The sequence below is a fragment of the Callithrix jacchus genome, chromosome 1 (assembly GCF_049354715.1).
Source record: "Callithrix jacchus isolate 240 chromosome 1, calJac240_pri, whole genome shotgun sequence".
Classification (NCBI taxonomy): domain Eukaryota; kingdom Metazoa; phylum Chordata; class Mammalia; order Primates; family Cebidae; genus Callithrix; species Callithrix jacchus.
Window position 1 is genome coordinate 211,903,052 of NC_133502.1, and position 24,149 is coordinate 211,927,200.

At 62.5% G+C, this 24,149-nt stretch overlaps 2 protein-coding genes across 15 annotated transcripts; one reads left to right on the top strand and one right to left on the bottom strand.

Moving 5' to 3' along the window:
- The first annotated feature begins 2,777 nt into the window (after positions 1-2,777).
- On the top strand, positions 2,778-19,964 carry ZDHHC8 (zDHHC palmitoyltransferase 8). Of its 8 annotated transcripts, none has more exons than XM_035280246.3 (11): positions 2,778-3,171; positions 11,158-11,279; positions 11,442-11,599; positions 11,684-11,856; positions 12,075-12,177; positions 12,591-12,682; positions 12,848-12,989; positions 13,175-13,295; positions 13,379-13,488; positions 14,760-15,760; positions 18,994-19,964. In XM_035280246.3, the coding sequence occupies exons 1-11, from the start codon at positions 3,026-3,028 to the stop codon at positions 19,202-19,204; spliced, it is 2,379 nt and encodes a 792-aa protein (XP_035136137.1). In that variant the 5' UTR covers positions 2,778-3,025; the 3' UTR covers positions 19,205-19,964. The 8 variants fall into 8 exon arrangements, with proteins under 8 accessions (XP_035136137.1, XP_035136272.1, XP_035136176.1 ...); XM_035280381.3 differs by having other exon boundaries at positions 12,848-12,881; XM_035280285.3 differs by lacking the exon at positions 18,994-19,964 and adding an exon at positions 17,196-18,435.
- On the bottom strand, positions 18,403-22,873 carry CCDC188 (coiled-coil domain containing 188). 7 transcript variants are annotated; one of them, XM_035280653.3, is made up of 9 exons: positions 22,456-22,873; positions 22,291-22,314; positions 22,087-22,194; positions 21,899-22,003; positions 21,685-21,741; positions 21,543-21,602; positions 21,377-21,441; positions 21,154-21,211; positions 18,403-20,755 (listed from the first exon to the last, which is right to left on the bottom strand). In XM_035280653.3, the coding sequence occupies exons 1-9, from the start codon at positions 22,789-22,791 to the stop codon at positions 19,616-19,618; spliced, it is 1,953 nt and encodes a 650-aa protein (XP_035136544.1). In that variant the 5' UTR covers positions 22,792-22,873; the 3' UTR covers positions 18,403-19,615. The 7 variants fall into 7 exon arrangements, with proteins under 7 accessions (XP_035136544.1, XP_035136423.1, XP_035136375.1 ...); XM_035280775.3 differs by adding an exon at positions 20,838-20,887 and having other exon boundaries at positions 20,385-20,568; positions 22,291-22,873; XM_017978103.4 differs by adding an exon at positions 20,838-20,887 and having other exon boundaries at positions 20,385-20,755; positions 22,291-22,873.
- Between the last annotated feature and the right edge of the window lie 1,276 nt (positions 22,874-24,149).

The following is a 24,149-nucleotide window of genomic DNA, read 5'->3' on the forward strand; positions in this document are numbered from 1 at the left end:
CGATGGATACAAGTCTTTCCTGTTAAGAACCGGGCCACACAGCAGGAGGTGAGTGGTGGGCGAGCAAGCTTTACTGCCTGAGCACCCCTCAGATAAGTAGGGGATTAGATACAGGAGTGTGAACCCTATTGTGAACTTCGCATGTGAGGAATCCAGGTCGCATGTTCTTTATGAGAATCTAATGCCTGATGATCTGAGGCAGAAGTTCATCCTGAAACCACTCCCCTACCCCTGGTTCATGGAAGAATTGTTTACCACCAAACTGGTCCCTGGTGCCAAGAAGGTGTGGGGGCGGGGGAGTGGTGGCACTGCTTTGGTGGATACGCTTCCAGAGACGACTGCACTCAGGCTGGTTTATTTTTACATAAGTGGGAACCAGTTTGTGGTTCCAATTTATAGAGAGGGTCTGGGGTCTCCCTCTTGAAGGAAGAGAACATGTGGCACCTGGGGGTTGCAACATAACTCTGAGTAGCTCAGGAGAGAAGGCTGTGCCAACCCCTTGTGCTTTCCAGTGCCCTGTATGTTCAGATAAACTACTTTAGTAATGAACTATGGAGATGATTCCTGAAAGTATGGTCTTTGCTTTTGGTTTAAAAAGCCCACTGTGGATGTCTCACTGGCATCTTGACTGTCCTGTAAGCCATGGCCCTCATCCTGCTCATGGACTGCTTGCCTCCTGCAGGTTGGCTGGGGGACAGTGGTGCCCTTTGCACCCAAGAAGAGCTGAAGCCTGTTCTGTGCTGAGCAAGTTCTTGTATTGGGAGGGTGGCGCCATCCACTGCAGGTGGCACCTTGCTGTGCTGCACTCCTGATGACCCCTGGGGCCACAGGCTGGCAGATCCATGTCAGTAGGAGGTTTTGGTGTCTGAAAGGGAGCTTCCGGGAGAGAAGCCCTTGGCTAGGACAGACACTCCCAGCACAGAAAGGATGGTGGTTAGTATTCTGTCTTTGATTTGGGGTTCCATTAAAATCCCAGGCTGACTTCTTTCATCTGGGGATGGGAGAAATGTCTCCAGGGGAGAGTCCCCGACAGTGGGAAGGCCCCTTGGAAAGGCTGGGAGACAGTGCCACCCAGTGCTGGGGCTGGGTTACAGGGCGCGGTTGAGGAAGCCGTGTATGGACACTGCAGGATGTGATGTGCTGCGGGAAGGGAGCTGTGCTGGAGGACAGAATGCATCCCCATACTGGCCCCACAGGACCACAGGGTAGGCTACACGAGGATGTTCATGTGGGTACCAGCCCAGGCCCTCTTTGGCAGACAGTGGTGAGCGGAATGGGGTCCTGTGGGTGCTGGGGATTGATTATGTGAGCAATGCAGTGTGCTTCAGCCTTCTGACCCGGGTCTGTCCACCAGGCTGCAGGCTGCGGAGCCTCCTGCTTTCTGCTTCATTTTCCTTTTCCCTGGGGTCTTAGCTCTTCTTGGGGAGGAAGCTAGGCCATGGGTTCGGCAGCCATGTGGGTCGGGGAGGCCAGTGCCAACCTCCCTTGGATCTGCACCACTCCGTAAGGAAGAGGGATCCTAAGTCTAGATGCAATGGTTGACACCTGTAATTCCAGCACTTTGGGAGGCAAAAGCAGGAGGATCACTTCAGGTCAGGAGTTCAAGACCAGCTTCGATAACATAATGTGACCCCATCTCTACAGGAAAAAAAAAAAAAAAGCCAGGCATGGTGGTGCACATCTGTGGTCCCAGCTACTTGGGAAGTTGAGGTGGGAGGATTGAGCCCTGGAGGTTGAGGCTTCAGTGAGCCATGATTGCACCACTGTACTCCAGCCTGGGCAGCAGCAGAGCGAACCCCTGTGTTAAAACAAAACTTCAAGAGAAAAGGGATCTCACTAAGTAGGCCCGATTCCGCTTCCCACGGTCAGCATTCGGCAGTTGTTTCCAGGGTTCAGCTGGTGGAGGAAGGTGATAGTCCTGGCACCCTGCACAGAGCATGGGCATGGAGTCAGACCGAGACCCTGAGGGGCTCTGTGGTGTGTGTCATTAGAGGAGGCACTTCCTGGAGGAGGGCAGGAGCAAGGGAGAGGCTGGGGATGGGCGCCAGGTGGCAGCTGTGCTGCCAACTGAGAGGCTTGCTGGTGGCCACTGCAGAGCCCAGGTAAGGAGGCATCTGCTGCTGTGGGGTCTTATCCAGGCTCACTGTTGTGTGCAGAGACCCATCCACTGCCTCCGAGCTACCGTCAGTCCTTGGGAGCACCTTGTGCTGGGCCTCATGGAGTAGGGCACCCTGAGAGCAGTGCTTACCACCAGGGCTGCCTGGGAGGAAGCCCATCACCATTTCTGTTGTGCACTATTTAGTTGCATTAAGGGCTGGGTCGCTGGGTCCCAGCCCCAGTTCCTCTCTCCAGCAACCCGAAGCCCACAGCCCTGGCCTGGCCACCCTGAGGAGCTGGGGCGGGGTGCTTCCCCAGGTGAGCAGGGGCCTGCAGGCCAAGGAGCCTCATGCTTGTGCAGCAGGGTAGGGCTGCACGGGCTTCTGGTGGTAGAGGAGCAGACACTCAGGGCTGGGGGCGATGGGTGAGGCACCCCTACAGATCTCCACCTGGGGAGTGGTCTAATGGGTCTGGGTTTCAGAACAGGGGGCGCTGGGGGCATGGTGGAGTGGCTGAGGACAATGACCCTCGCTGGGGAAGCTCCGGAGCTTGACCGAGCAGGCGGAGGTCGCCTGCTCCGCCAAGGGGTACCCGCACCAGGCCCCGCCCCAACTCGCCCACAGTGCTGAGGGCCCCGGCCCAGTCCACCTTAAGCGGCGGCGGGGCGGGTGGGATTTCCTGCGGCAGGGGGCGCGCCGGGCCTATTGGGCAGGGCCGGGGTGCCGGGCTTCCCAAGGGGCCCCCGCCTTGGGGACGATGGGGGCTCCAGCCGACCCTCTCTCAAGTCTGTAGCTCAGGCCAGGACGTGGAGGGCCGGGCGCCTGCTGGCCGGGCTCCTCCAGCCCAGGGGTCCGCGGGAGGGCTGCGATGCGCTCAGGGGCAAGCAGCCACGACAGCGCTGCAGCGTCACACTCGCTCCCCTTCGTGAATGCCAGGGGGCTCCAGACGAGAGGGGTCGTTAGAAAGAGGACTGCGCCCACAGACGCCCCCGAAGCCACCTGCGCGCTTCCGCGGCCCGGGACCAGGGGGGCCTGACCTTCATCGTGGTGCCCATTGGCCGGCCGGGCCGCAGCGGTGCGTGGGTGCGCGGCCCCCGAGAGCCGCGGGCGCCCGCTGGCCTGGGGTCCCCGAGGCTGCGGGGACCCCTCCCCCTCCCCTTCCCCTCCCCCTCTCCCTCCGAGGGTCCCGCGAGCCGGTGGGCGGACCCCGGGCCCCGTGGACTCGCCACGCCTCGGCCCGCCCCACCGCGGCCCCCGGCGCCCGGTCCACCTTAAGGGGCGCGCTGACATCAGCGCGCCGCCGCCGCCGCCCGTGGGGTGGGATTTCCTCCGCCGCCGCCGCCGCCGCCGCGGGTCCTGCGCCGCGTCCAGCCCGCCCGCCCGACCCCGGCCCGACCCCGGCCGGCCCCGCCCGCCCGGCCCCGGGGAGGGATGCGGCGGCGCGGCGCCCAGGATGCCCCGCAGCCCCGGGACGCGCCTCAAACCCGCCAAATACATCCCGGTGGCCACGGCCGCCGCGCTGCTGGTCGGCTCCAGCACCCTCTTCTTCGTGTTCACGTGAGTCGGCGCCGCGTCCGGGGGCACGGGGGCAGCTATGGGCAGGGCCCGCACAGCCGGGGCCCGGGGTCGGCGGTCGCGGGGGGCTGGCGGAGCGCCGGCTGCAGGCGACCGGAGTTCCTCTCCCCTCTGCCCGGGCTCGGGGGCTGAAGCCGTGTGCAGCCGTCCCGAGCACCGGAGTGAATCCCTTGTGTGGGGACACCAGTGCGAGCTGGACACCTCAGGAATGTCCAGGCAGGCCCTGGCGGGGAGCGCTGGGCCCGGGCAGGGGAGAAGGCCAGGCTGCCCAGGGTGTGGCTGCAGCTCTTCCCTCCCCACGGGGCTCCCGAGGGGATGTGGGGCACCCAGGACCACGAGCCCTCTCTGCAGGTGGCCGTGGGTGCCTCTCGGGTCTTCTTCTGGCTGCCCGCCCCAGGCCAGAGCCAAGTTGTTCCCACGTAGGTGTGTCCTGGCCTGGTTGCCACATGCCTGCCCCACAGCCACTAGTGACCTGGGCCTGGTCCTTGGCCTCCCTGGTCATCACAGCTGGAGGGCCCAGACCAGGCCGCACCCAGGGCCTGATGTTAGCACAGCACCTCTGTGGGCTGACCATGGTGTGCACCAGAACCTTTGAGATCCTGTTTCTGGGAGTGAGAGCCCACACCTGCACGTCACTGGGCCCCTCCAGCCTCAGCTTCAGCCAAGACACAGGCTGGCTTAGGACCGGAGAGGCATTCGGACAGCACGGCCTCCCTCTGTGGCCTTGGGGTCACCCCAGGGCTCCTTGAGGCACAAGGAGTGTTGGGGCTTCAGGCTTCGGTTGCACAGATCTTCAACCACCCACCCCCTTCCACCAATCTGGGATTGAGACACAGCCCAGGTGGCACGAACGATGGCCACCTGTTCCAAGGTGGGGCCACCCCTGAGCATGTGAGCCTGGAGAGGGGCAGGCACGGGCTGCCTGGTCCTTGTCACCTTTGCAAGAGTACGGGGGGAGGGGGATGCCATGTGCATGGTGAGGCTGAATCGGGTCCCCATGGAGGCAAGAGAGTTACCTGCAGGCTGGGGCTGGGTGGGCACCACAGGCTGCCAAGAGCGTGTTTAAAAAAGGCCTGTGTGGACGGGCTTATTTCTGGCTCCGGCAAGCCAGCATGTTCTTGTCATTCAGATGTTGCTGGTGTGGGGCAGAGAGAGGTGGGTGGTGGGCAGCCTGGGGAATCTGGCCGGGAAGGAGACATCCCACCAAGGCTTCTGGAGGGGCGGGCCCAGCCAGTGCTGGTCCCCAAGGCCTTGGTCGGCGTAGGGGTCTGGCTCAGTTCCTTACTCCCTCCATGCAGTTCGCTGTCCTTTGTCATGACTTTATAAGTAATGTGTGGGCTGGGGATGGTGGCTCATGCCTGTAATCCCAGCACTTTGGGAGGCTGAGTGAGGCAGGCAGATCACCTGAGGTCAGGAGTTTGGGACCAGCCTGGCCAACATGGCGAAGCCCGATCTCTGCTAAAATACAAGAACTAGCTGGGTGTGGTGGCAAGCGCCTGTAATCCCAGCCACACAGGAGGCTGAGGCAGGAAAATCAGTTGAACTCGGGAGGCGGAGGTTGCAGTGAGCTGAAATTGCACCACTGCCCTCCAGCCTAAGAGACAGAGCAAGACTCTGTCTAAAAAAAAAAAAACAACCAGCAATGTGTGTTCTTTATGAGAAACTTGTAAAATGCAAAGAAAAAGAAAAAAGCTAAGAAATGAAAATCAGCCCCGCACACCCCTCATCTCCTGTCCTCCTTGGAGGCTCCTCTGCTCCTGGAACCACATCTGCAGCCTTGGGCTGTGTGGGGACTGTGGCTGTCAGAGGGCTCTTTACACCACGGTGCCTGTGAACCTGACCCAGCCTAGGCATGGAGCGCGTGGTGGAACCACATCTGCAGCCTTGGGCTGTGTGGGGACTGTGGCTGTCAGAGGGCTCTTTACACCACGGTGCCTGTGAACCTGACCCAGCCTAGGCATGGAGCGCGTGGTGGAACCACATCTGCAGCCTTGGGCTGTGTGGGGACTGTGGCTGTCAGAGGGCTCTTTACACCACGATGCCTGTGAACCTGACCCAGCCTAGGCATGGAGCGCGTGGTGGAACCACATCTGCAGCCTTGGGCTGTGTGGGGACTGTGGCTGTCAGAGGGCTCTTTACACCACGATGCCTGTGAACCTGACCCAGCCTAGGCATGGAGCGCGTGGTGGAACCACATCTGCAGCCTTGGGCTGTGTGGGGACTGTGGCTGTCAGAGGGCTCTTTACACCACGATGCCTGTGAACCTGACCCAGCCTAGGCATGGAGCGCGTGGTGGCTTCCACTCTGCTGAGCATGTTTTTCTTCCTTTATTCTGGGGTTCTGGTTTCAGTGACACCAGCACTCTTGAGAGATGGGGTTCCTTCTCGGGGCACTGCAGACCATGCCTGCACCCAACCGTATGCCTGCGGTGTGCTGACCTCTGCACCCAGAGAAGGTGGCGTGTGTTTCTGTAGCAGGATGGTGGCCCAGATGCTCACCTGGGTTTGATGTGCAGTGGCCACCTAGCCTGGCTGAGAAGCCCCGCTTGCCCCCTCAGAGCAGGGCTGCCTTGCACCCCGACCCTGAGGCCACACCCCCTGGGCTGAATGGCCATCAGTGATCCTGGCCTCTTCCCCGTGCCCCACCCTGACTCTGCTGGGCTCCAGCAGGTGGCCCAGTTTCTGAGAAGGTTCTGTTGGGTAGGCTGGGCGCATTGATGCCATCCATAGCAGCTGTGCTGATTCGGGTAGGCAGGGGTCCAGGCAGCCCCCTTCTTGTGACAGGCTACTTGTCCACCCATTGCCCACCCTCCTGCCCTGTATCTGGTCTAGGCCCACGGGAAGGGGAGCGAGTTTCCTCCTGTGCCCCCATCCCTGTCCTCAGGGCCTACACAGGGTTCCCGACTTCACTGCTTGCTCCTTGGCGGTGACCAGACAGTGAGTGGTCCCAGCTCCCCCCTTCACTCCTGAACTCAGCTGCCGCTGGTGGGGCAGCTTCACCCATGCACCATGAGGGCAGGAGTTCTGGGTATCATGTGGTGTGTAGGGAGCTGGAGGCCTGAGAACCAGGGACCCCTCCCTCAGCCAGATCGCCAAGGGTCTTGGGACCAGCAGGACATCCACACATCTCTCCAGGAGGGGCTGGGCATGGAAGGATGCCTGGTTGTGAGGGGCACCCTCTCAGGATGGGCACCACAGCAAATGCCTAGGAAGGCTTCCTGAAGGAAAAGGGCCTCTGAGAAGCTGGAGGCTTCCTAGGTTCTTGTTGTTTGAGACAGGGTCTCGCTTTGTCCCCCAGGCTGCAGTGCAGTCATGCTACTTCGGCTCACTGCAGCCTTGACCTCCTGGGCTCAAAGGATCCTCCCATCTCAGCCTCCTGAGTAGCTGGGATAACAGGTGGGCACCCTCACGCCCAGCTAGTTTATTTATTTTTTGTTTTTGTAGTAGAGATGGGGGTCTCACTGTGTTGCCCAGGCTGTTCTGAGCTCAGGTGATTTGCCAGTCTTAGCCTTTCAGAGTTACCAGGATTACAGGTGTGATCATTGCTCCCAGCCCCTTCCTAGGCTTCTGATGGGATTTGTGTCCCTCTGGGGTGCAGAAACCCTTTACACTGTCGTATAATGCTGGGTTGGGTCCGTGGCTGGCAGAGGTTGGAAGATGCCTAGGCCAGGCTCCTGGCCCTGCCTTGACTTCACTCCAGAGCCACACTGCAGAATGACAGGGACCCTGTGAATGTTTGAAGGCTGGGGCTGCCTGGCAGGTTGCCAGTGCCTGGGGCTGAGCCAGGCTGGCTTATCTCTGGGGCATCTGGGATGGTGCGGCTGGTCCCCAGATGGTCCTGAGCCCTCTCCTTGCCTGGAGGCCCCGCTCAGGACAGTAGTCAGACCAGGCCCTGGACCAGGCCTCGGTGGCCAAGAGGGACTGAACTGCTGACGGGGACCTCATGGGTCTGGGGAGCCTGGGGGTGAAAACTCAGTGTGAGCCCTTGCCGGGACCCACTGTGTGTGGCCTGCGGTATTCCTGGCCCCTGAGTCTCAGTTTCCCCATCTACCGAGGTGTCTGTAGCGATTGGACAGGTAAATGCAGATACTTCGAGTCCCAAAGGCCCGGCCTGACAAGGGCACAGCGGCTTCTGCCCCTCCGGTCCTGGGTGCCCCATGGGCGAGTGCCACTCATACACAAACAGTGCTAATGAAGAACCTGATTTAAATGAAGACGTCTGAGTTAAAATTTTCCATTCCACATTTAGCTGTGGCGGACATTCTGCCCCTAAGCCACCCCGCCTTGCTGGGCGGCGTCTCCCTGCCAGCCCTGGTGGAACTTGGGGCCTCAGCCTGGGTGGGGCATACGTTGGTGCTGCAGGTCCTGGCCTGTGGCCCTGGAGGAGGGAATTGGAACCTCGGTGTGGGACCCCCTGGACCTGCCCTCCCCCATAGCTTGGGTGGAGCTAGCCAGGAGGGACTCGGACGTGGCGGGCCAGACACCCCATTTGCAGGCCGGGTCCAGAGCCTGCCTCTGCCTGGCCCTCTGGCACATGAGGCTGGTGTGCACTATGAGGCTGGGTGGGAGGAACCTCCCCAAGCCTGGATCCAGACCACCGCCTGCTGGGCCTGCCTGTGGGACCGCATGTCCTCGAGTGTCCCTGAGCATCCACACATGGCCTCCCTGTCCCCATGTGTCCTCATGCATCCTTAATGTGGCCTCGTGTGTCCTTCCGTGTTCTTGCACGTTCATTACTGTCCTTGTGCGTCCTCATCTTTGCCCTGTCCACAGAAGTACAAAGGGAAGCTCAGAGAGCGGGAGGGCCATGTCCGAGGCGCAGAGTGAGGGGAGCCGAGCTGAAGCTGGATAGGGCTGGGGGCAGTGTGAGGTGGGTTGTGTCTGTGCACGCATGTGTTCACGTGCGCGCACACACAGGTCTTGGTGGGTGAATGATGTGTGGGTGTGTCTGCATTCATGCATGCGGCAGCCTCCCCGCTGCCTCTGAGCTCTGAGGGCGGCCTCGCAGACATGCATGCCAGTGCTCATGCCAGTGCTGTGTGTGTGTGCGCCTTCTGTGCACCAGAGCAGGTTGTGTACGTGCGTACATGCCTGTACACTGGTTTGTGTGCACACATACCCATGTGCCCTGGAGCGTGTTTGTGTGTGCATGTGTCCATGTCCTCACACATGTGTCTGTGCGTGCCTGCACGTGCTCCTCATCTTCTCCCCACTGAGCCCTGAGCTGTGGGCCCTGGTGGGTTGGCCTGTGGGCTGGTACATGTTAGGCAGACTTCGACCTTGGGGACTACAGAGAGAACAGTTATCTCACCCCAGAGGACTGGAGGGGTGGGCAGCAGCATAAATCCCAGTCAGAGAACGCACGACAAGCCTCCCCAACTGCTGGGCCCTCGTAGGCATGCAGGCCGGTAGTACTTGTGCTGGGTAGGGGCCACCTGCTCATTCTGCAGGCTTCCCAAGTGGCCCCATGGCTGTGCAGCTGCTGTCCAGCCACCTGGTGGGGGGAGTCCAGTCTCAGGGAGGACACAGCAGTACCGCCTGCTCGGGCTGTCGGGAACTCTAGTTAGCCTGGGGTTCAGGCCCTGCCTGCCTCATGGGCAAATGTACTCCCAAGGCCCTGTTAGGGCCAGGAGGCAGGCTGGCAGCTGGAGCAGGTGCAGAGGGACCCCAGGCTTCCATCCTCAGCTCAGCATTGAGAGGATGGAGGCTGCCTCCCTCCTCTCTGCCCAGGGGTTGACCAATGGCAGTCGTCCCATCCCTTCCCAGAGCAGGGTGGCCCCATAGGCACCATGAGGGCCTGTGCTGGGTTTAATGCTCTGTTGTCAACATCTTGAAATTATCTATAATTTTAAAATAAGGGCGGACAATTTCATTTTGCACAGATTATGTAGCCAGCCCTCCCCAGAAGGCCCGTGGGGAGCTCCACAGGCCTTGCCTCTCCCTGGAGGGCTGCGCTGGTTCTCTGGGCATCGCTCACCTGCCTGTGCCCATCTTGCTGGGCTGACCATGCCTTGGGGGCCTGCAGTCCTTGCTGAACGGTGTTGCACTGGAGGCCTGGCACATGTTTAAGTGCTGCTTGTGTGCCAGGCAGGGCTGGGGAGGGTCGAAGGAAGGCTGGGGGCCAGGCCACTGGGCAGGGACAGAGGGAGCTGCAGTTGCATCTGTGGTCCTCACCCCAGTGTCTACCTCCACGAGCTGGGCCCTGGACAAGAGGAAGGGTAACTTGGGCTCCCAGCCCCGCCAAGGATGGCTGCCGTGGGAAGTGGAGTCTTTAAATAGCCTCTTGCTTTCCACTAAAAATAGTGAAGCTCTGCTGCCGTGGAGGTGGCTGCCGGGGCGGCGGGGCTGGCTCCTGGCCAGACGGGCGTAGGTGCAGCAGCGTGGCCACGTGCGCCGGGGTGGTAGGCAGCGCGTGGGCCCCATGCACTGCTGGTGGCCTCGGAGGTCAGGAATGCTGTTGGGGATCCCCACCAGCCCCCCCGACTGTGCAGAGTGCCTGGGTGCAGGGAGGGACGCAAACCCCCGTGTGCCTGTCCCTGCTGCTTGTCACAGCAACCCTCTCAGGGTGTGCAGGGGAGAGACGAGGAGGCCGAGGCCAGAGGGGCTTCTCGGAAGCTGTTTTGGTACATTTAGGAAACTGCTGCAGGCTGTGTGGTCCGAGGACAGGCGGGTATCCTCAGAGGGGACTCAGGCCAGGCCCTTGAGGGCTGAGGAAGGTGCCCTTCAGGAAGATGTTTGAGGGCACACTTTACAAGGAAGCTGCGGAGGGCAGCCTGGAGTACTGGAAGGCTTCCCGGAAGAGGGGGTGGCCTTGGAGACAAGCACTGAGGGCTGGGAAGACGGGAAGTGGTGGGGGCTGCTGTGCATTTCTACTCTGTTGTCTGGGGAGGGAGGTGATAAACTAGAAAGAAGGGGCTGTCTGGATGGGGATGTGCCTATCTGGGAAGAGCTGGGGAGATATGTCCCATGCATTTACTGACCAAGGACTGGGGCTCCCCATACTCCAGAATCTCCCTGGTGAGAGACCCCACTGGGCCAGGGACAGGCCTGGATGAGGCGGCATGGGCGCATTTCCCATCTGGGGCTCCCACCTCCAGCCTGAGCACCAACCCCCTGCCCCCCCCACCCCCACCCCACATAGTGGAGTCCAGGGACCGCTGGGGTGGTATGGGAGGGCATGTGTGGCCTGTCTTTAGACCACTCCTCTTCAGTGTTGTGGCCTTAGGCCTGTGGGCCTCTTGAGGCGGCTGCCCTGGGAGGTCGCCGGGTCAGGGCACGGGTAGCCGCATGCTGTACACGCACAGCCTCTGGTGGTCACTCGAAGGAGCGATATGGCTGAGGTTTCTTGGCAGGCCTGTGGCAGCCTCCCCACCACTGCCTCTGGGCTTTAAGGGTGACCTCGAAGGCCGGCCTGCTGCACCACATAGCCCAGCCCCTACATCCTCTGCACCCGCAGACCCCGCTCTCTGCCTCACTGCCTACTGCAGGTGCCCGTGGTTGACGCGAGCTGTGTCCCCAGCTGTTCCTGTCTACAATGGCGTCATCTTCCTCTTTGTCCTGGCCAACTTCAGCATGGCCACCTTCATGGACCCTGGCGTTTTCCCCCGAGGTAGGGCCCTGTGGGAGCGGCTCATCTGCTCACTTTCTCCAGAGCATCAGTGACTAACTCCAGACAGCCTTGGGGGTTCCTGGCGGGTGGGCTGGACTTGGGGAGGGATTCACCTGCCGGGAAAGTCAACTTCCTGCTCCCTGCCTGGCTCCTGGTCTGCAGCGGATGAGGATGAGGACAAGGAGGACGACTTCCGGGCCCCACTGTACAAGAACGTGGATGTGCGAGGCATCCAGGTCCGCATGAAGTGGTGCGCCACGTGCCACTTCTACCGCCCGCCACGCTGCTCCCACTGCAGCGTCTGTGACAACTGTGTAGAGGTGACCGCCCCGCTGCCCCGTGCTCCCCCAGCCCTGCGCCGCATCCCTGCCTGCCACGCGCCCTGACGCGCTGCTCCCGCCCAGGACTTCGACCACCACTGTCCCTGGGTGAACAACTGCATTGGGCGCCGGAACTACCGCTACTTCTTCCTGTTCCTGCTGTCGCTCAGCGCACACATGGTGGGCGTCGTGGCCTTTGGCCTGGTGTACGTGCTGAACCACGCCGAGGGGCTGGGAGCCGCGCACACCGCCATCACGTATCCTTGGTTCCTGCGGGCCTCGCTGCAGAGGCGATGTGGACCGGGGGCATGTTCACGGGAGATGCAGCCTCAGAAGGCTTGGTACCTGCCCGGGGATCCCCGGCGGGCAGGTGGCCGTCCCTAGGTCGGGAGGGGTTTGTCCGCAGGCGCCTGCTCCGTGCTGCCGCAGTGGGTCTACAGTGTCCTGGCCTGCGCCGTTGGCCTTAACGGGCTAGCATGGCTGTCATGTGTGTGGCCGGTCTCTTCTTCATCCCTGTCATTGGCCTCACTGGCTTCCACGTGGTGCTGGTCACTCGGGGGCGCACCACCAACGAGCAGGTGCAGACCCCATGGGGGGATGGGTGGCCCCAAAGGGCCGAGAGGGTTGGAGCTGCATGGGGACAGGGTGGGGGCTGGGGCGCTCTTGCCTGAGGTAGCTTGTATGGCTGTGTTGAGATGAGGCTCCAACTCTGAGACCCTTGCGTGGGGCCCTGCCTGCCCTGTCCCCTGCGCACACCCTCCATGTGGGCACCGCAGCCACCAGTGACCCAGAAATCCCACAGCTCTCTGCCAGGGACAGGCTGGGTGACCTATGTCAGGGGCAGCCCTGGGCTGACCCTGCCCAAGCCACTTCTCATAAGTACCAGCTTCTAAGGAACCCTAGTGCCCCTGCCTGGCTCCCTGCCCAGCCTCCTGCCCACGCTGGCCTGGACCTTGGGAGGCCAGACTGGCTGAGGGTTCTTCGTCCACAGGTGACTGGGAAGTTCCGCGGGGGTGTGAACCCCTTCACCCGAGGCTGCTGTGGGAATGTGGAGCATGTGCTGTGCAGCCCCCTGGCGCCCCGGTGAGGCCCGGCCTGGGCAGGGTGGCGGGGGCCTCTGCTGGGTGCGGGGCAGGCAGCCTCGCACCCTCAGCTTGGTCCATTTCAGCTCTTGCCAGGTGTGGCCAGCCCTGCCCTTGTGTGTTCGTGGCAGGTAAGCTGGCTACTGACCCCTGTGCCCTGGTGCAGGTACGTGGTGGAGCCACCCCGGCTGCCGCTTGCGGTGAGTCTGAAGCCGCCTTTCCTTAGACCTGAACTCCTGGAGCGAGCTGCACCCCTCAAGGTCAAGCTTAGTGACAACGGGCTGAAGGCTGGCCTGGGCCGTAGCAAGGTGGGGGCCTGGCTGGGGATGGGCTGGCAGTCAGGCCCTTGGATGGGGAAGAGGCAGGTTGGTGGGGGCCTAGAAGAGGTGGACAGGACAGATTCTGGGGAGGGGGCTCGGTCCCAGGCTGAATCCCTAGCGAAGACCTGCCCCCTATCCAAGCCCCACACACCACTGACCCCACCCCTTCCCAGTCCAAGGGCAGCCTGGACCGGCCGGATGAGAAGCCGCTGGACTTGGGGCCTCCGCTGCCCCCCGAGATAGAGGCTGGCACATTTAGCAGTGGCCTGCAGACCTCTCGCCCAGGCAGTGCTGGTGAGGTGGGGGCAGCCACACCTGGGGAGGCACATGGGTTGACCCTCATCTGACCTCAGTCTGACAGTGGTCTGCATCCCCAGAGAGTGCCCTGTCGGTGCAGAGGACCAGCCCCCCAACACCTGCCATGTACAAGTTTAGGCCGGCCTTCCCCACAGGTCCCAAGGCGCCCTTCTGTGGACCAGGCGAGCAGGTAAGGAGGCCTGGCCTGCCTCTAGGAGCTCTACCCCAAGCCTTTACCCAAGGGAGGCCCCACTCCCAGAGCCCTGTCCCACGCAGTGGAGGACACATCCGCTGAGGCCACACACCCCTCAGGGCTCTGCCTGGGTTACCAAGGGCCTTGTCTGACTGGTAGGACCCTGCCTTTGTGCACCCAGAGCTGGGACCCATGGAGGGAGCAGGGTGTGCTGGAAGGGGCTGGCGTGGGCCTGTGTGCACCCAGAGCTGGGACCCATGGAGGGAGCAGGGTGTGCTGGAAGGGGCTGGCGTGGGCCTGTGTGCACCCAGAGCTGGGACCCATGGAGGGGCAGGATGTGCTGGAAGGGGCTGGCGTGGGCCGTCTAGGCTTGGCGTCTGTCCCTTGGCTGGCAGTGCCCTAGGCCAGGTGGGCGGCAACCCCAGGAGCAGTGTGTACCAGGATGCCTGGAATTCCACCGTTAGTTGCTCTGTAAGGCCCACGGGAAGACTCTGGAGGAATTTGAGACTTGCTTGAGAAAGCACATTTCTCTTCCCTGAGTTGCATGAATGCTCTGTGGTCACCGGAGTGGTGGGCAGTACAGGGCGGTCCGGGCAGTGATGGGAACGATGAGCAGCCCCAGGGTGCCGTCCATCCTTCTGGGCCACCCCAGGAGGCAGGCCTGGCTAGGCCACGTGCACCTAGCCGCACCCCTGGGGCCTCTCCCCTCAGGACTGATGTCCTTCCTGGAGAGTCACTGGGTGGAGTGGAGTCTGGGACTTCTTGGCGAAGCGTCCGAGTCTGCAGGCATGCAGGGCCCTGGCCTCGCAGGGGAGGCAGCCCTGCTTGGAGATGAGGGCTCTGGGGATGCCATCTTCCTGGGACTCCTGGGTCCAGTGGGGGATTGGGTCTGGTTGGCCAGGCACATTGAGCCCAATTTGCCCTGATGCCCTTCTGGCTTTGTGGTTCCTGAGGCTTTTGATTCCTGCCCAAGCCCATGCCCATGTGCCTGTCACAGAGGCTAGATGAGGCCCTTTCTCCCTGTGGCTGCAAGGGCAGAGCCCTGGGTGTCCGCAGCAGCCAGCTCTGGCCTCCCTCCCACCGCAGAGCCCCTGCCCCTCAGCCATGGGTGCTCAGGGACACAGCTGTGGGTCACTGTGTGGCTCTTAATGGCTCCTTGAGGCCCAGTTCCTGGGGCCACAGTGCCACATGTGGCCCCTGTGGGTGCCAGCTGGCAACTGCAGGCAGGGTGGTGGGTGCACAGGGGTGAGAATGCCCTCTCCCTGCAGGTTCCAGGCCCTGATTCCCTGACCCTGGGGGATGACAGCATCCGTAGCCTGGACTTTGTGTCTGAGCCAAGCCTGGACCTCCCTGACTACGGGCCTGGGGGCCTGCACTCCACCTACCCGCCGTCCCCGCCGCTCAGCGCCTCTGATGCCTTCTCAGGCGCTTTGCGTTCCCTGAGCCTCAAGGCTTCGAGCCGGCGGGGTGGGGACCACGTGGCCCTACAGCCCCTGCGCTCCGAGGGTGGGCCCCCCACCCCCCACCGTAGCATCTTTGCCCCCCATGCACTGCCCAACCGTAATGGCAGCCTGTCCTATGACAGCCTGCTAAACCCTGGCTCGCCCAGTGGCCACGCCTGCCCTGCCCACCCAACTGTTGGCGTGGCCGCATACCACTCACCCTACCTGCACCCTGGGGCAACAGGTGACCCGCCACGGCCCCTGCCCCGCAGCTTCAGCCCCGTGCTGGGCCCCCGGCCCCGGGAGCCCTCGCCTGTGCGATATGACAACCTGTCCAGGACCATCATGGCGTCCATACAGGAGCGCAAGGACAGGGAGGAGCGTGAGCGCCTGTTGCGCTCCCAGGCTGACTCGCTCTTCGGAGACTCGGGCGTCTATGACGCACCCAGCTCCTATAGCCTGCAGCAGGCCAGCGTGCTGTCTGAGGGCCCCCGAGGCCCCGTGCTGCGCTACGGCTCCAGAGACGACCTTGTGGCCGGGCCCGGCTTTGGTGGTGCCCGAAACCCTGCCCTGCAGACGTCACTGTCCTCATTGTCCAGCTCCGTGAGCCGTGCACCTCGGACGTCGTCCTCCTCCCTGCAGGCTGATCAGGCCAGCAGCAACGCCCCAGGGCCCCGGCCCAGCAGTGGCTCACACAGGTCGCCCGCACGCCAGGGCCTGCCCTCCCCGCCCGGCACTCCCCACTCACCGTCCTACGCAGGCCCCAAAGCTGTCGCTTTCATCCACACGGACCTCCCAGAGCCGCCGCCCTCGCTGGCTATGCAGAGGTGGGTGCTGAGAGGTGCGGGTGGGCTTCCTGCTACAGGGCAGCTGTCCAGCCGTCTGCAGGGCCCCTCCTGGCTGGGCACTCATAGGTCATCCCAGGGGCCTGTGTTTTTCTCTGGGGATGGGACTGGGCGGATGCGCCTCACCCTGCCTTGAAGGCCCTGGTTAGCCCATGTGGCCCAGCTCTGAGGACGTCCTGGGCACACTATGGGGACAGGGTATGAGAATTTGTGTCCTGAGCCCGACAACTCGTTCCTCCAGAGCTGGCATAGACCCAGCATGTGGGAGGGCTGTGGGGGTTTCTCCTTGGGGCTGGTGTCATGCAGCAGCCTGGGGCTCCTCTAGGCTGTGGCTCTGACCTCCTGGGTCACACTGTCCCTGTCCACCGGGGCCCTCCCTGGGCCTGCTTTGTTGCATCTCTAGGAGGCTGGGGCTGAGGACATTACCTAGCAGTAGAACATGTGACCCTGGGTGGCCGGGCCCTGGCCCTCCCTATGGCACATAGTTCTAGGAAGCAGGGGCTTCCCTGCTCATAGGTGGGGAAACTAAGGAAGGCAGGCTGGCTGCCGGCACCCAGCAGGTTGGTAACTTGGAACGCACGGTCAGCTGCCTCACAGGCCCAGGCCCAGGCCCCGGTAGGAGAACTGCATGCCTCCCAGGGCCAGGACCCATGCTACTGACACATGGTGTCCTCATGGCATCCATGAGGTCTGGGCCTGAAAACCTCAAGCACAGGCTCAGTTGTCTGCCATCAGCAGATGCGGCCCCGGGCGTCAGCCCAGCCCAGCCCCGTTCACTTGGCCATAGAGGGACTGAGGGCACAGCGGTCAGCCCTGAGCAGGCCTCCCTACTCCACAGGCTCGGAGGCTGCTCAGCTTTTGTGGCTGCCACTGGGTGTGATGGATGGAGAAGCCAAGACCTAGAAGTGGGCAGGAGGGCAGCCAGGCAGGGGCCACAGGCTGGGGACAAAGGGCTCTCACCTGGAGAAGTTCTAAGCAGCAAGGATAGAGATGCTGTTAGTCATCGCTGGTGGGCAGGAGGGCAGCCCCTTGTTTTCCTGAGGGCAGGCATGAGGCCTGGCAGAGGGGCTGGGCTCCCAGCGCAGGGCAGGGGCTCCATTCAGCGTCCACCTGGCTGCCCCGTGCTCTCTGTGGCCAGTGCCAGTTAGGAGGGACCCAGGGACTCGGGAGGGTGGTGGCAGTTGTGACGATATCTGTCTGTCCTGTGATGGTACAGCTGCTCCCCGGGCAGGCTTTGGGGCCCTGCCTGCTTTCAAGGTGAACCCTCTGAGCCCAGGGGGCAGGGGCTGCCGGGGGCCCCACCACACTGCTGCACCAGTCCACGTCCATTGTCTGTCCTGCTGCCTCCTCTGTCCGCTGTCCCCACGTGTCCCTGTGTTCACTGTGTGCATGCGTGTATGTGCTTGTTTTGATGCAGGGCTCACCCTCAGCTGAAGACTCCCCCAAGTAAGCTTAATGGGCAGTCCCCGGGCCTGGCCCGGCTGGGGCCTGCCACCGGCCCCCCAGGGCCCTCTGCCAGCCCTACGCGGCACACGCTGGTTAAGAAGGTGTCCGGCGTGGGTGGGACCACGTACGAGATCTCGGTGTGAGGACTGACCGCCACCCATCTGCTGTGGTGCCACGGGGACCAGGACCCCGCAGCGCGCCCCTCCCCACCGACTTCTCTGCCCCAGGGACAGGAGGCCACCCCAGCCGGGGGTGGAGCCCTCGGCGGGAGAGAGAGCCACGCCTCCACAGCTTGCCCCAAGTGCTCCGCCTGTTCGTCCACTCATCTGACCATGGGGAAGTGGCTCGCTGGGCCAGCAGACACTGGGTGTCTGGGCCTGTCCCATGGCTGGGGCACTGAGGGGGCCCAGCCAGCCTCTTTGAGGCACTCTGTCTCAGCCAGGACTGGGCTTACTCCTATCACCCATGCACCCCAGATCATTGCCAGGCCAGCCCCAACGATCCCCTTACAGTCGGGTCCCAGAGATGGACAGAGGCCCCCAGGGCCCCCACCGTCCTTCTGACACACCCTGTGGGCTCCTGGACTGAGGGCCCCCCGCCAGCTACTCCTAACACATTGCCTTTCACGGACCCTGCTGGAAGCTCGTAGCCCAGCAAGGCTGATGCTTCTGCCCTGGCCTGCTCTGGGTGCTGGTGGACAGGGGAGAGATAGGCAGCCAGCCAGCTGTGGCGGGGCCTGGCTCCATGTGTCCTGTGTTGCCCGGCGGGCGGGCTCGTGTCCCGTGTCTGTGCTGTGCTGCTGCGCGTGTCACCGCGCCGTGTGATGTGTTAGTGCTCCAGCCGCCGCTGTCCCTTTCATCAAAGCCTTAACCTTTGCTTTATGCTCTTGTGGGAGGCGACGGGGGGGGGCAGGTGGGAGCAGGCATGGGGGTGATGCTGCCACAGGGGGCTGGTGATACCCAGAGCCCCCTCCCCAGCCCTCAGGCCTTCCCTGCCAAACTGGAGAATCCCCGCCCCCAGGCATGCCGAGTCCCCAGCCCTGGGCTGGCTGCGGGGCTCGCACCCTGTGGAAAGCACACTGGGGAGGCCAGCGCTTCCCCTGGCGTCAGGGACCCGAGAGCAAGCACACGACAGCGTCCGCTTGCGTTGTGTCTGCTTTATGTTTTTATATCTACGTCTATATATCTATAATTTTATTAAAAAAAGAAAAAGAGTTATTTTGATTCTTTCCTTGGGTGAGGCCAGGGCTGGTGCTGCAGGGCCCCCAGAGTTAGGGGGAGGGCAGGCTGCTGTCTGGTGTGCAGGGGTCATGGGGTCCTCTGGGGCATTTCTGCCAACTTGGGCTGCGCCAGGGGCCTGGGAGGAAGGGGTGGTTGATGGTCTGTGGCTGGGAAGTGTGAGTGTCTCTCACCTTGGATCTGCACCATTTCTGGCAGTGACAGGTTGTTTGGGGGAAGGACTTGGGTCTGCCACTACCTACGGGGGCGGTCCCAGGACGCAAGAGCTTGGGGAGATGAAATGGGGGTGCATAGGGACCACCTGCTGGCTCAGGACCCTGTTGGGGCCGCTGAACCTGCTGGAACTCTCCTACCTGCCAAATGCCAGGGGCAGGGCTGAGGGAGTGTGAGGGATTCACAGCTGTTTGGGGCTGAGGCGGCCTGGGTTGGGGCTGTCCCAGCGTGGGAGGTGTGTGGGCTGCAGGGCCCCAAAGCTGCGCTATGCTGACCTCCACCTTTCTGCTTCTCTCTCACGGACGCCGCGGCCCGCAGGGGGCGGATTGGCACCTGCACCCGTGGATGGGGGCGGCGTGGTCAGCCCTGGGTGCCCCCTGGGCTGCACCTGTGCCACCTTGGCCCCCCGGAGGACCGCCCACCACTGCGGGCCCCCTGGAGCCCGGCTGCTGGGGCGCCCCCACGAGGGGCCATGTGCCGCCTGCACTTGGCTGCCTCCAGCCTTTTCCCCAGCCTCTCCGGGCCCTAGCAGGATGACAAGTAGGCGGTTTTGGGGCCTGGGACAGCCTAGCTGGGGACGTGGGAGGTCAGGCTGCCATGGACCCCGGGGCAGGGCTGGGGGTGGGCTGGGCTCTCCTCTCCACCAGCCACAGCTCGAGAGACTCCCAGCCTGCCAGGGCCTGAGACCCTGTGTCCATGTGACCTCAGGGAGTCCCTCACTGGCTGCAGGGGGCCCAACACCCACAGCGGCAGCCGCAGAGCTGTGGGGACCAGCACGACCTTTGCCCAGCCTCCCTGCTTGACCAAGCACTTTAGAATAAGCCACTTCCTCCTTGGGGAGCCCAGGCCTCCATGGGTTTGGCTGGGGGGGTGGGTCTCAGGTTGCCCCCGAAGGTCTCTGCACTCCTCCTGCCCTTCCCCTGACACATGAACAGATGCCTTAACTTCCTGGAGCCTCCAGCCTGGTGAGCCATTGACCCCTGCCTGCCACCAAGGTCCTGTGGTCGTGGCCAGCTCTGCCCAGGCCCCACTGGGGCTGCCTGCACCCAGAGACGATGCCACTGGGAGGTGAGGGCCCATGGCCCAAGCCCTGTGTCCTCCAGCAGTTGGCATGGCCTGCAGCACAGTGGCACTCTGGCCAGCCCTTCTCTGGCACAGGGTCCCTGTCCCTGGGTCCACCCTGGGCTGTGGCTCTATTTCTCCCATTTTGGGATGAGAAAGCCACAAAGCTGTTGTTCTTAAGGGTACCCCTGCCAATTCCCCAAATAAAATTTTGGTGTTGATCTCCACAGCTCTCTCTAGCAATGTGGTTCCCGGGACTGGACTGGGCCCTGGGTCGGGAGGGTGACAGGACCTGGGCAGGGTGGGTGCTGGCCAGGCGGGGAGGGGGGTTGCCTGAGGGGCATGAGGTCAGTTGGTCAGCAGGCTCAGCGCTGAAAACCTGACCTCTGATGTCTCCAGGAGGGCCTGGCCTGCGGGGAAGACCTGAGGACCCCCCCTCAGTCCTGCTGTTTCCTTTCAGGGGAGACCCTCCTAAGATGCCCTGGGGGGTCACGGCCCCATGTGGAGGGCCTGCCTTCTGGAGGGCAGGTGGGATGTGGGTGGGAAGCCAGCCCTGAGGCTGGGGTCTCCACCCAGAGGGACCCTTGCTGCTGGATTGCCCGGGCGTCCCTTCCCCGATTTCCACAGAGACACGCTCATAGGCCAGGTATGTCATGACTCTATGTCCAGCTGCAGGCCCAGTCCTCAGGACAGACCCCGCCTCCACCCTTCTCTGCAGCTCCTGGCTTGGACGGTACACACTGGTGCCGTGGGGGCTGGCACGGCCACTGGGCATCTGGGACAGTGCTGGCCGCCTGGCCTCCTCCTCACTGTGGCCACTTGGCCTCCGGCCTAGAAGGGCAGGAAGCCGTCCACCTCGAGGTGCAGGAAGGGGCCCAGCAGGGCCCGGAGCTTCCAGACAGTGGCGCGGCTCAGCAGGGGTGGCACCAGCCCCTCGAAGGGTGTGGGGTTCACCACGTACACGTAGGCAGAGGTCCAGACCAGCAGGGCCCCCAGTAGCAACCTCAGGGTCAGCAGCCTGCGGGCGGCGATGGTCAGGGGCAGGGACACGGCGGGGGGGGGAGCGCCTGGGGGCTGGGCTCTGTTTCGAAGTCACCTACCAGAGTTGGCCTGCCAGGCCCTTGGAGCTTAACAGCTTTGGCCTCCCTTTCTGTTGGGGAGGGGCTGGATCAGAGCCCACCCCAAGGGTACAGGCTGAAGAGTGGGGAATCTCTGGCTTTGGGAAACCCTCCTAGACAGAGGTTCCCCCACCACAGCCCTGGCCCCTTCCTCTTGGGCAGGCTCCTGCAGCTACTTTTCAGATGCCCTCCTGCCCTGGGCCTGCCCTGCTGAAGCCCATTTCTCCCACTCCTGCGGGCAGGGCCCTGGGTTTCGGGGCTGGTCTTCCAGATCCAGAGTGGGGTGTGGGGTGCTCACCGCCATGCTTGCCATCTGCTGCTCCTTCCTGGCCTGAGTGCGGCACTGGGCCCGCTCCCTGCAGGGGCCTCACTGTCAGGACCCCATGCCCTCCACCCCCAGCCTGGCACCACCCCCTGGCTCGGTGCTGTGGAGGTGGGGGGTCAAGGATGGGTCTCCCCCATCCTGACCAGGACATCTTCTGAGACCCTGCTCAGTCGGCCTGGGCCCAGCCCCACATTACCCCAGAATCTCCAGCTGGATGTCCTCCATCTGGTCCAGCACGTCCCGGATGTCCTTCTTGAGGTTCTGGGGGCCAGAGGAGGTAAGCACAGCAGCCCCCTGCCCCGCCCTCCCTGCCTCTTACCCGCCTGCTCCGTCCTTCCAGGTGCTGCCCGGTGGGGACCTACCAGGAGCCCGGTGGCCTGGTTGTTCAGGGCCGTGTGCACCTCAGCCACGCTGTCCCACACCTGGGGGGAGGTGGGGTCACACCTGAGGAGCAGACCCACCAGGTGGACCCCCAGCACTCCTCCCCCTCAGCCAGCCGGGCACCTCTGTGATGACCGTCTTCTTCCTCTCGAAGCACAGGCGGATCTGCTGCAGCTCCTTCTGAGGGTGGGGTCCAGGGTGGGCTTGGGCAGCATCAGCAGGGTGGCTGGTACCTCCCTGCCAGGCCCACTGGCCTGCTGCATGAAGACCCCTCCCCACCTGGAGTGCTGCACTCGGGTTCCTCCCCCCACAGCCCCTCCCCCCCACCGAGGCCCACCTGGGACTGCTGCACGAAGGCCTCTTGCCCCTGGCACAGCCCCTGCCGAAGTAGCTGCAGAGGCACCCTGTCCCCCAGGGGCTGCTTGCTGGCTGGCTCTGGGGTCTGTGGGAGAGCCCCCAGATCAGCCCCAAGGCCATGGGCTAGTGGGGTGTTGGCTGCATGGGGTCCTCAGGCCCTGCACTTACCCAGGCCAGGGAGGTACAGCCTGAGTGTTCAGGACACAGGGGCAAGAACTGCTTCCCCGGCCCCAGGAGGGCCCCCAGCTGCTTCTGAAGGTCCTGGTTCTGCCTTTTCTGCGGATGGGGGGCCGAGAGATGGGATTGCCTGTCATGGCCACTCCTGGGGCTGGGGCTGGGGCAGGGGTGCCAGGTGGTGGGTGGGGTGCTCACCAGGCTGTGGTTCTCCTGTTCCAGCTGCAGGAAGGACTGTTCTGTAGAGCCCAGCGGCCCGCACTGCAGCTGGGAGAGGGCTGCCCTGGGCGAGGCCAGGGCCCCTCCCTCCGGCGACAGGGGTGGGCATGGGCAGGGTCTGGGCCCCAAGCCAGTGGATCCCACCTGCCTGGAAGCCCCCTGGTTTGTCCCTGGGTGCAGGGGCCTGGCCCACCGGAGCCCCGCCTCCAGGTCTCCTTGTCTTGGCCCCTCAAGGTCTCTCATTCTCTGCTCCTCACTAGACAGAAAGGTCCTGGGAGTCTCGCCCTCCACCCTGGGCCCCCTGCCCTCTGTCTCTGGGACTGGGAAAGGTCTCTGGGACTGCACTAAGTGAGCAGAGGAGATGGGGCCCAGGCAGGGTTGCTCCAGGCATCCTCCATGGCTGCTGGAGGCTGGGGCTGGGGCTGGGGGACACTGGGGGTGGGGGTGGCCACCTGGGCCCAGGGTTTTCAGCCCCTGCATCCCTCCCTGCAACCCCTTCCTGACCCCAGGTCCGAGTTCTGGCCTGGCCCAACCTACCACCCTCTTATCTGGGCAACCCACTGGCTCCCAAGCTGCCCCAGGCGACAGTCACAAAGGCCTAGGTGAGACCAGGGAGGTCACAATGGGCCGCTCCCACCTGGTCCTGAAGCTACTCTGCCTGGTGACCTCACTGCCTCTGACCCACTGACCCAGAAAGAATTCTTTTTCTTTCTTTTAATGAGAGAGAGTCCTGCTCTGTCATCCAGGCTTGAGTGCAGCGGCACAGTGATGTCTCATTTCTCCAATTCCTGGGGTCAAGCAATCCTCCCACCTCAACCTCCCAAGTAGCTAGGACTATAGGTGTGTGCAATCATGTCTGGCTAATTTTTAATTTTTTTCTTTTTTTGAGACAGAGTTTTCGCTCTTGTTACCCAGGCTGGAGTGCAATGGCGCAATCTCTGCTCACCGCAACCTTCACCTCCTGGGTTCAGGCAATTCTCCTGCCTCAGCCTCCTGAGTAGCTGGGATTACAGGCACACGCCACCATGCCCAGCTAATTTTTGTATTTTTAGTAGAGACGGGGTTTCACCTTGTTGACCAGGATGGTCTCGATCTCTTGACCTCGTGATCCACCACCTCGGCCTCCCAAAGAGCTGGGATTATAGGCGTGAGCCACCGCGCCCAGCCTCAAATTTTTTAATAGAGATTGGGCTTTTGCTATGTTGCCCGGGCTGGTCTTAAACTCCTGGCCTCAAGTGATCCTCTTGCCTCAGTCTCTGAAAATGTTGGGATTATGGATGTGAGCTACCACACCCATCTAGTCATTTTTCTTAAATGTGAAACAGATACACACACACACACACACACACACACACACACACAGTGTGTATTCAAAAAATGTCGGCTCAAGCCGTCTCTACTAAAAATACAAAAAATTAGCTGGGCACGGTGGCGCGCGCCTGTAATCCCAGCTACTCAGGAGGCTGAGGCAGGAGAATCTCCTGAACCCAGGAGGCGGAGCTTGCGGTGAGCAGATATCTTGCCATTGCACTCCAGCCTGGGTAACAAGAGCGAAACTCCACCTCAAAAAAAAAAATATATATATCAAATAATGAATATGGCATCTGAGCCTTTCCCAATTGCATCTCCTGTCCCTGCAGCCAGGAGCCTCCTCTTTAAGCTCCTCCTGCAGTTGCCATCTCCTCCCCTTGTTCACACGGAAGAGGTCATCCTGCAGCCCAGCTTTCTTTTCACCGAATGTATCTCTGAGGTCTTTAAACCATTCTTTTCTAGCTATGTATTGAACATTTACTTTATGCCACATCCAGTACATGCCATCATTATCCTCGGTTTACAGG

Excerpts from the sequence above, each read along its gene's own strand:
- ZDHHC8 (XM_035280246.3), top strand. The coding sequence starts at position 3,026 with ATGCCAGGGGGCTCCAGACGAGAGGGGTCGTTAGAAAGAGGACTGCGC. Across the intron at positions 12,990-13,174 it reads CTGGCCTGGGCCGTAGCAAG|TCCAAGGGCAGCCTGGACCG; the intron begins GTGGGGGCCTGG and ends ACCCCTTCCCAG. Across the intron at positions 13,296-13,378 it reads CTCTCGCCCAGGCAGTGCTG|AGAGTGCCCTGTCGGTGCAG; the intron begins GTGAGGTGGGGG and ends CTGCATCCCCAG.
- CCDC188 (XM_035280484.3), bottom strand. The coding sequence starts at position 22,791 with ATGCAGGGGCTGAAAACCCTGGGCCCAGGTGGCCACCCCCACCCCCAG. Across the intron at positions 22,004-22,086 it reads GCTGTACCTCCCTGGCCTGG|ACCCCAGAGCCAGCCAGCAA; the intron begins GTAAGTGCAGGG and ends GCTCTCCCACAG. Across the intron at positions 21,442-21,542 it reads ACCAGGCCACCGGGCTCCTG|AACCTCAAGAAGGACATCCG; the intron begins GTAGGTCCCCAC and ends TCTGGCCCCCAG.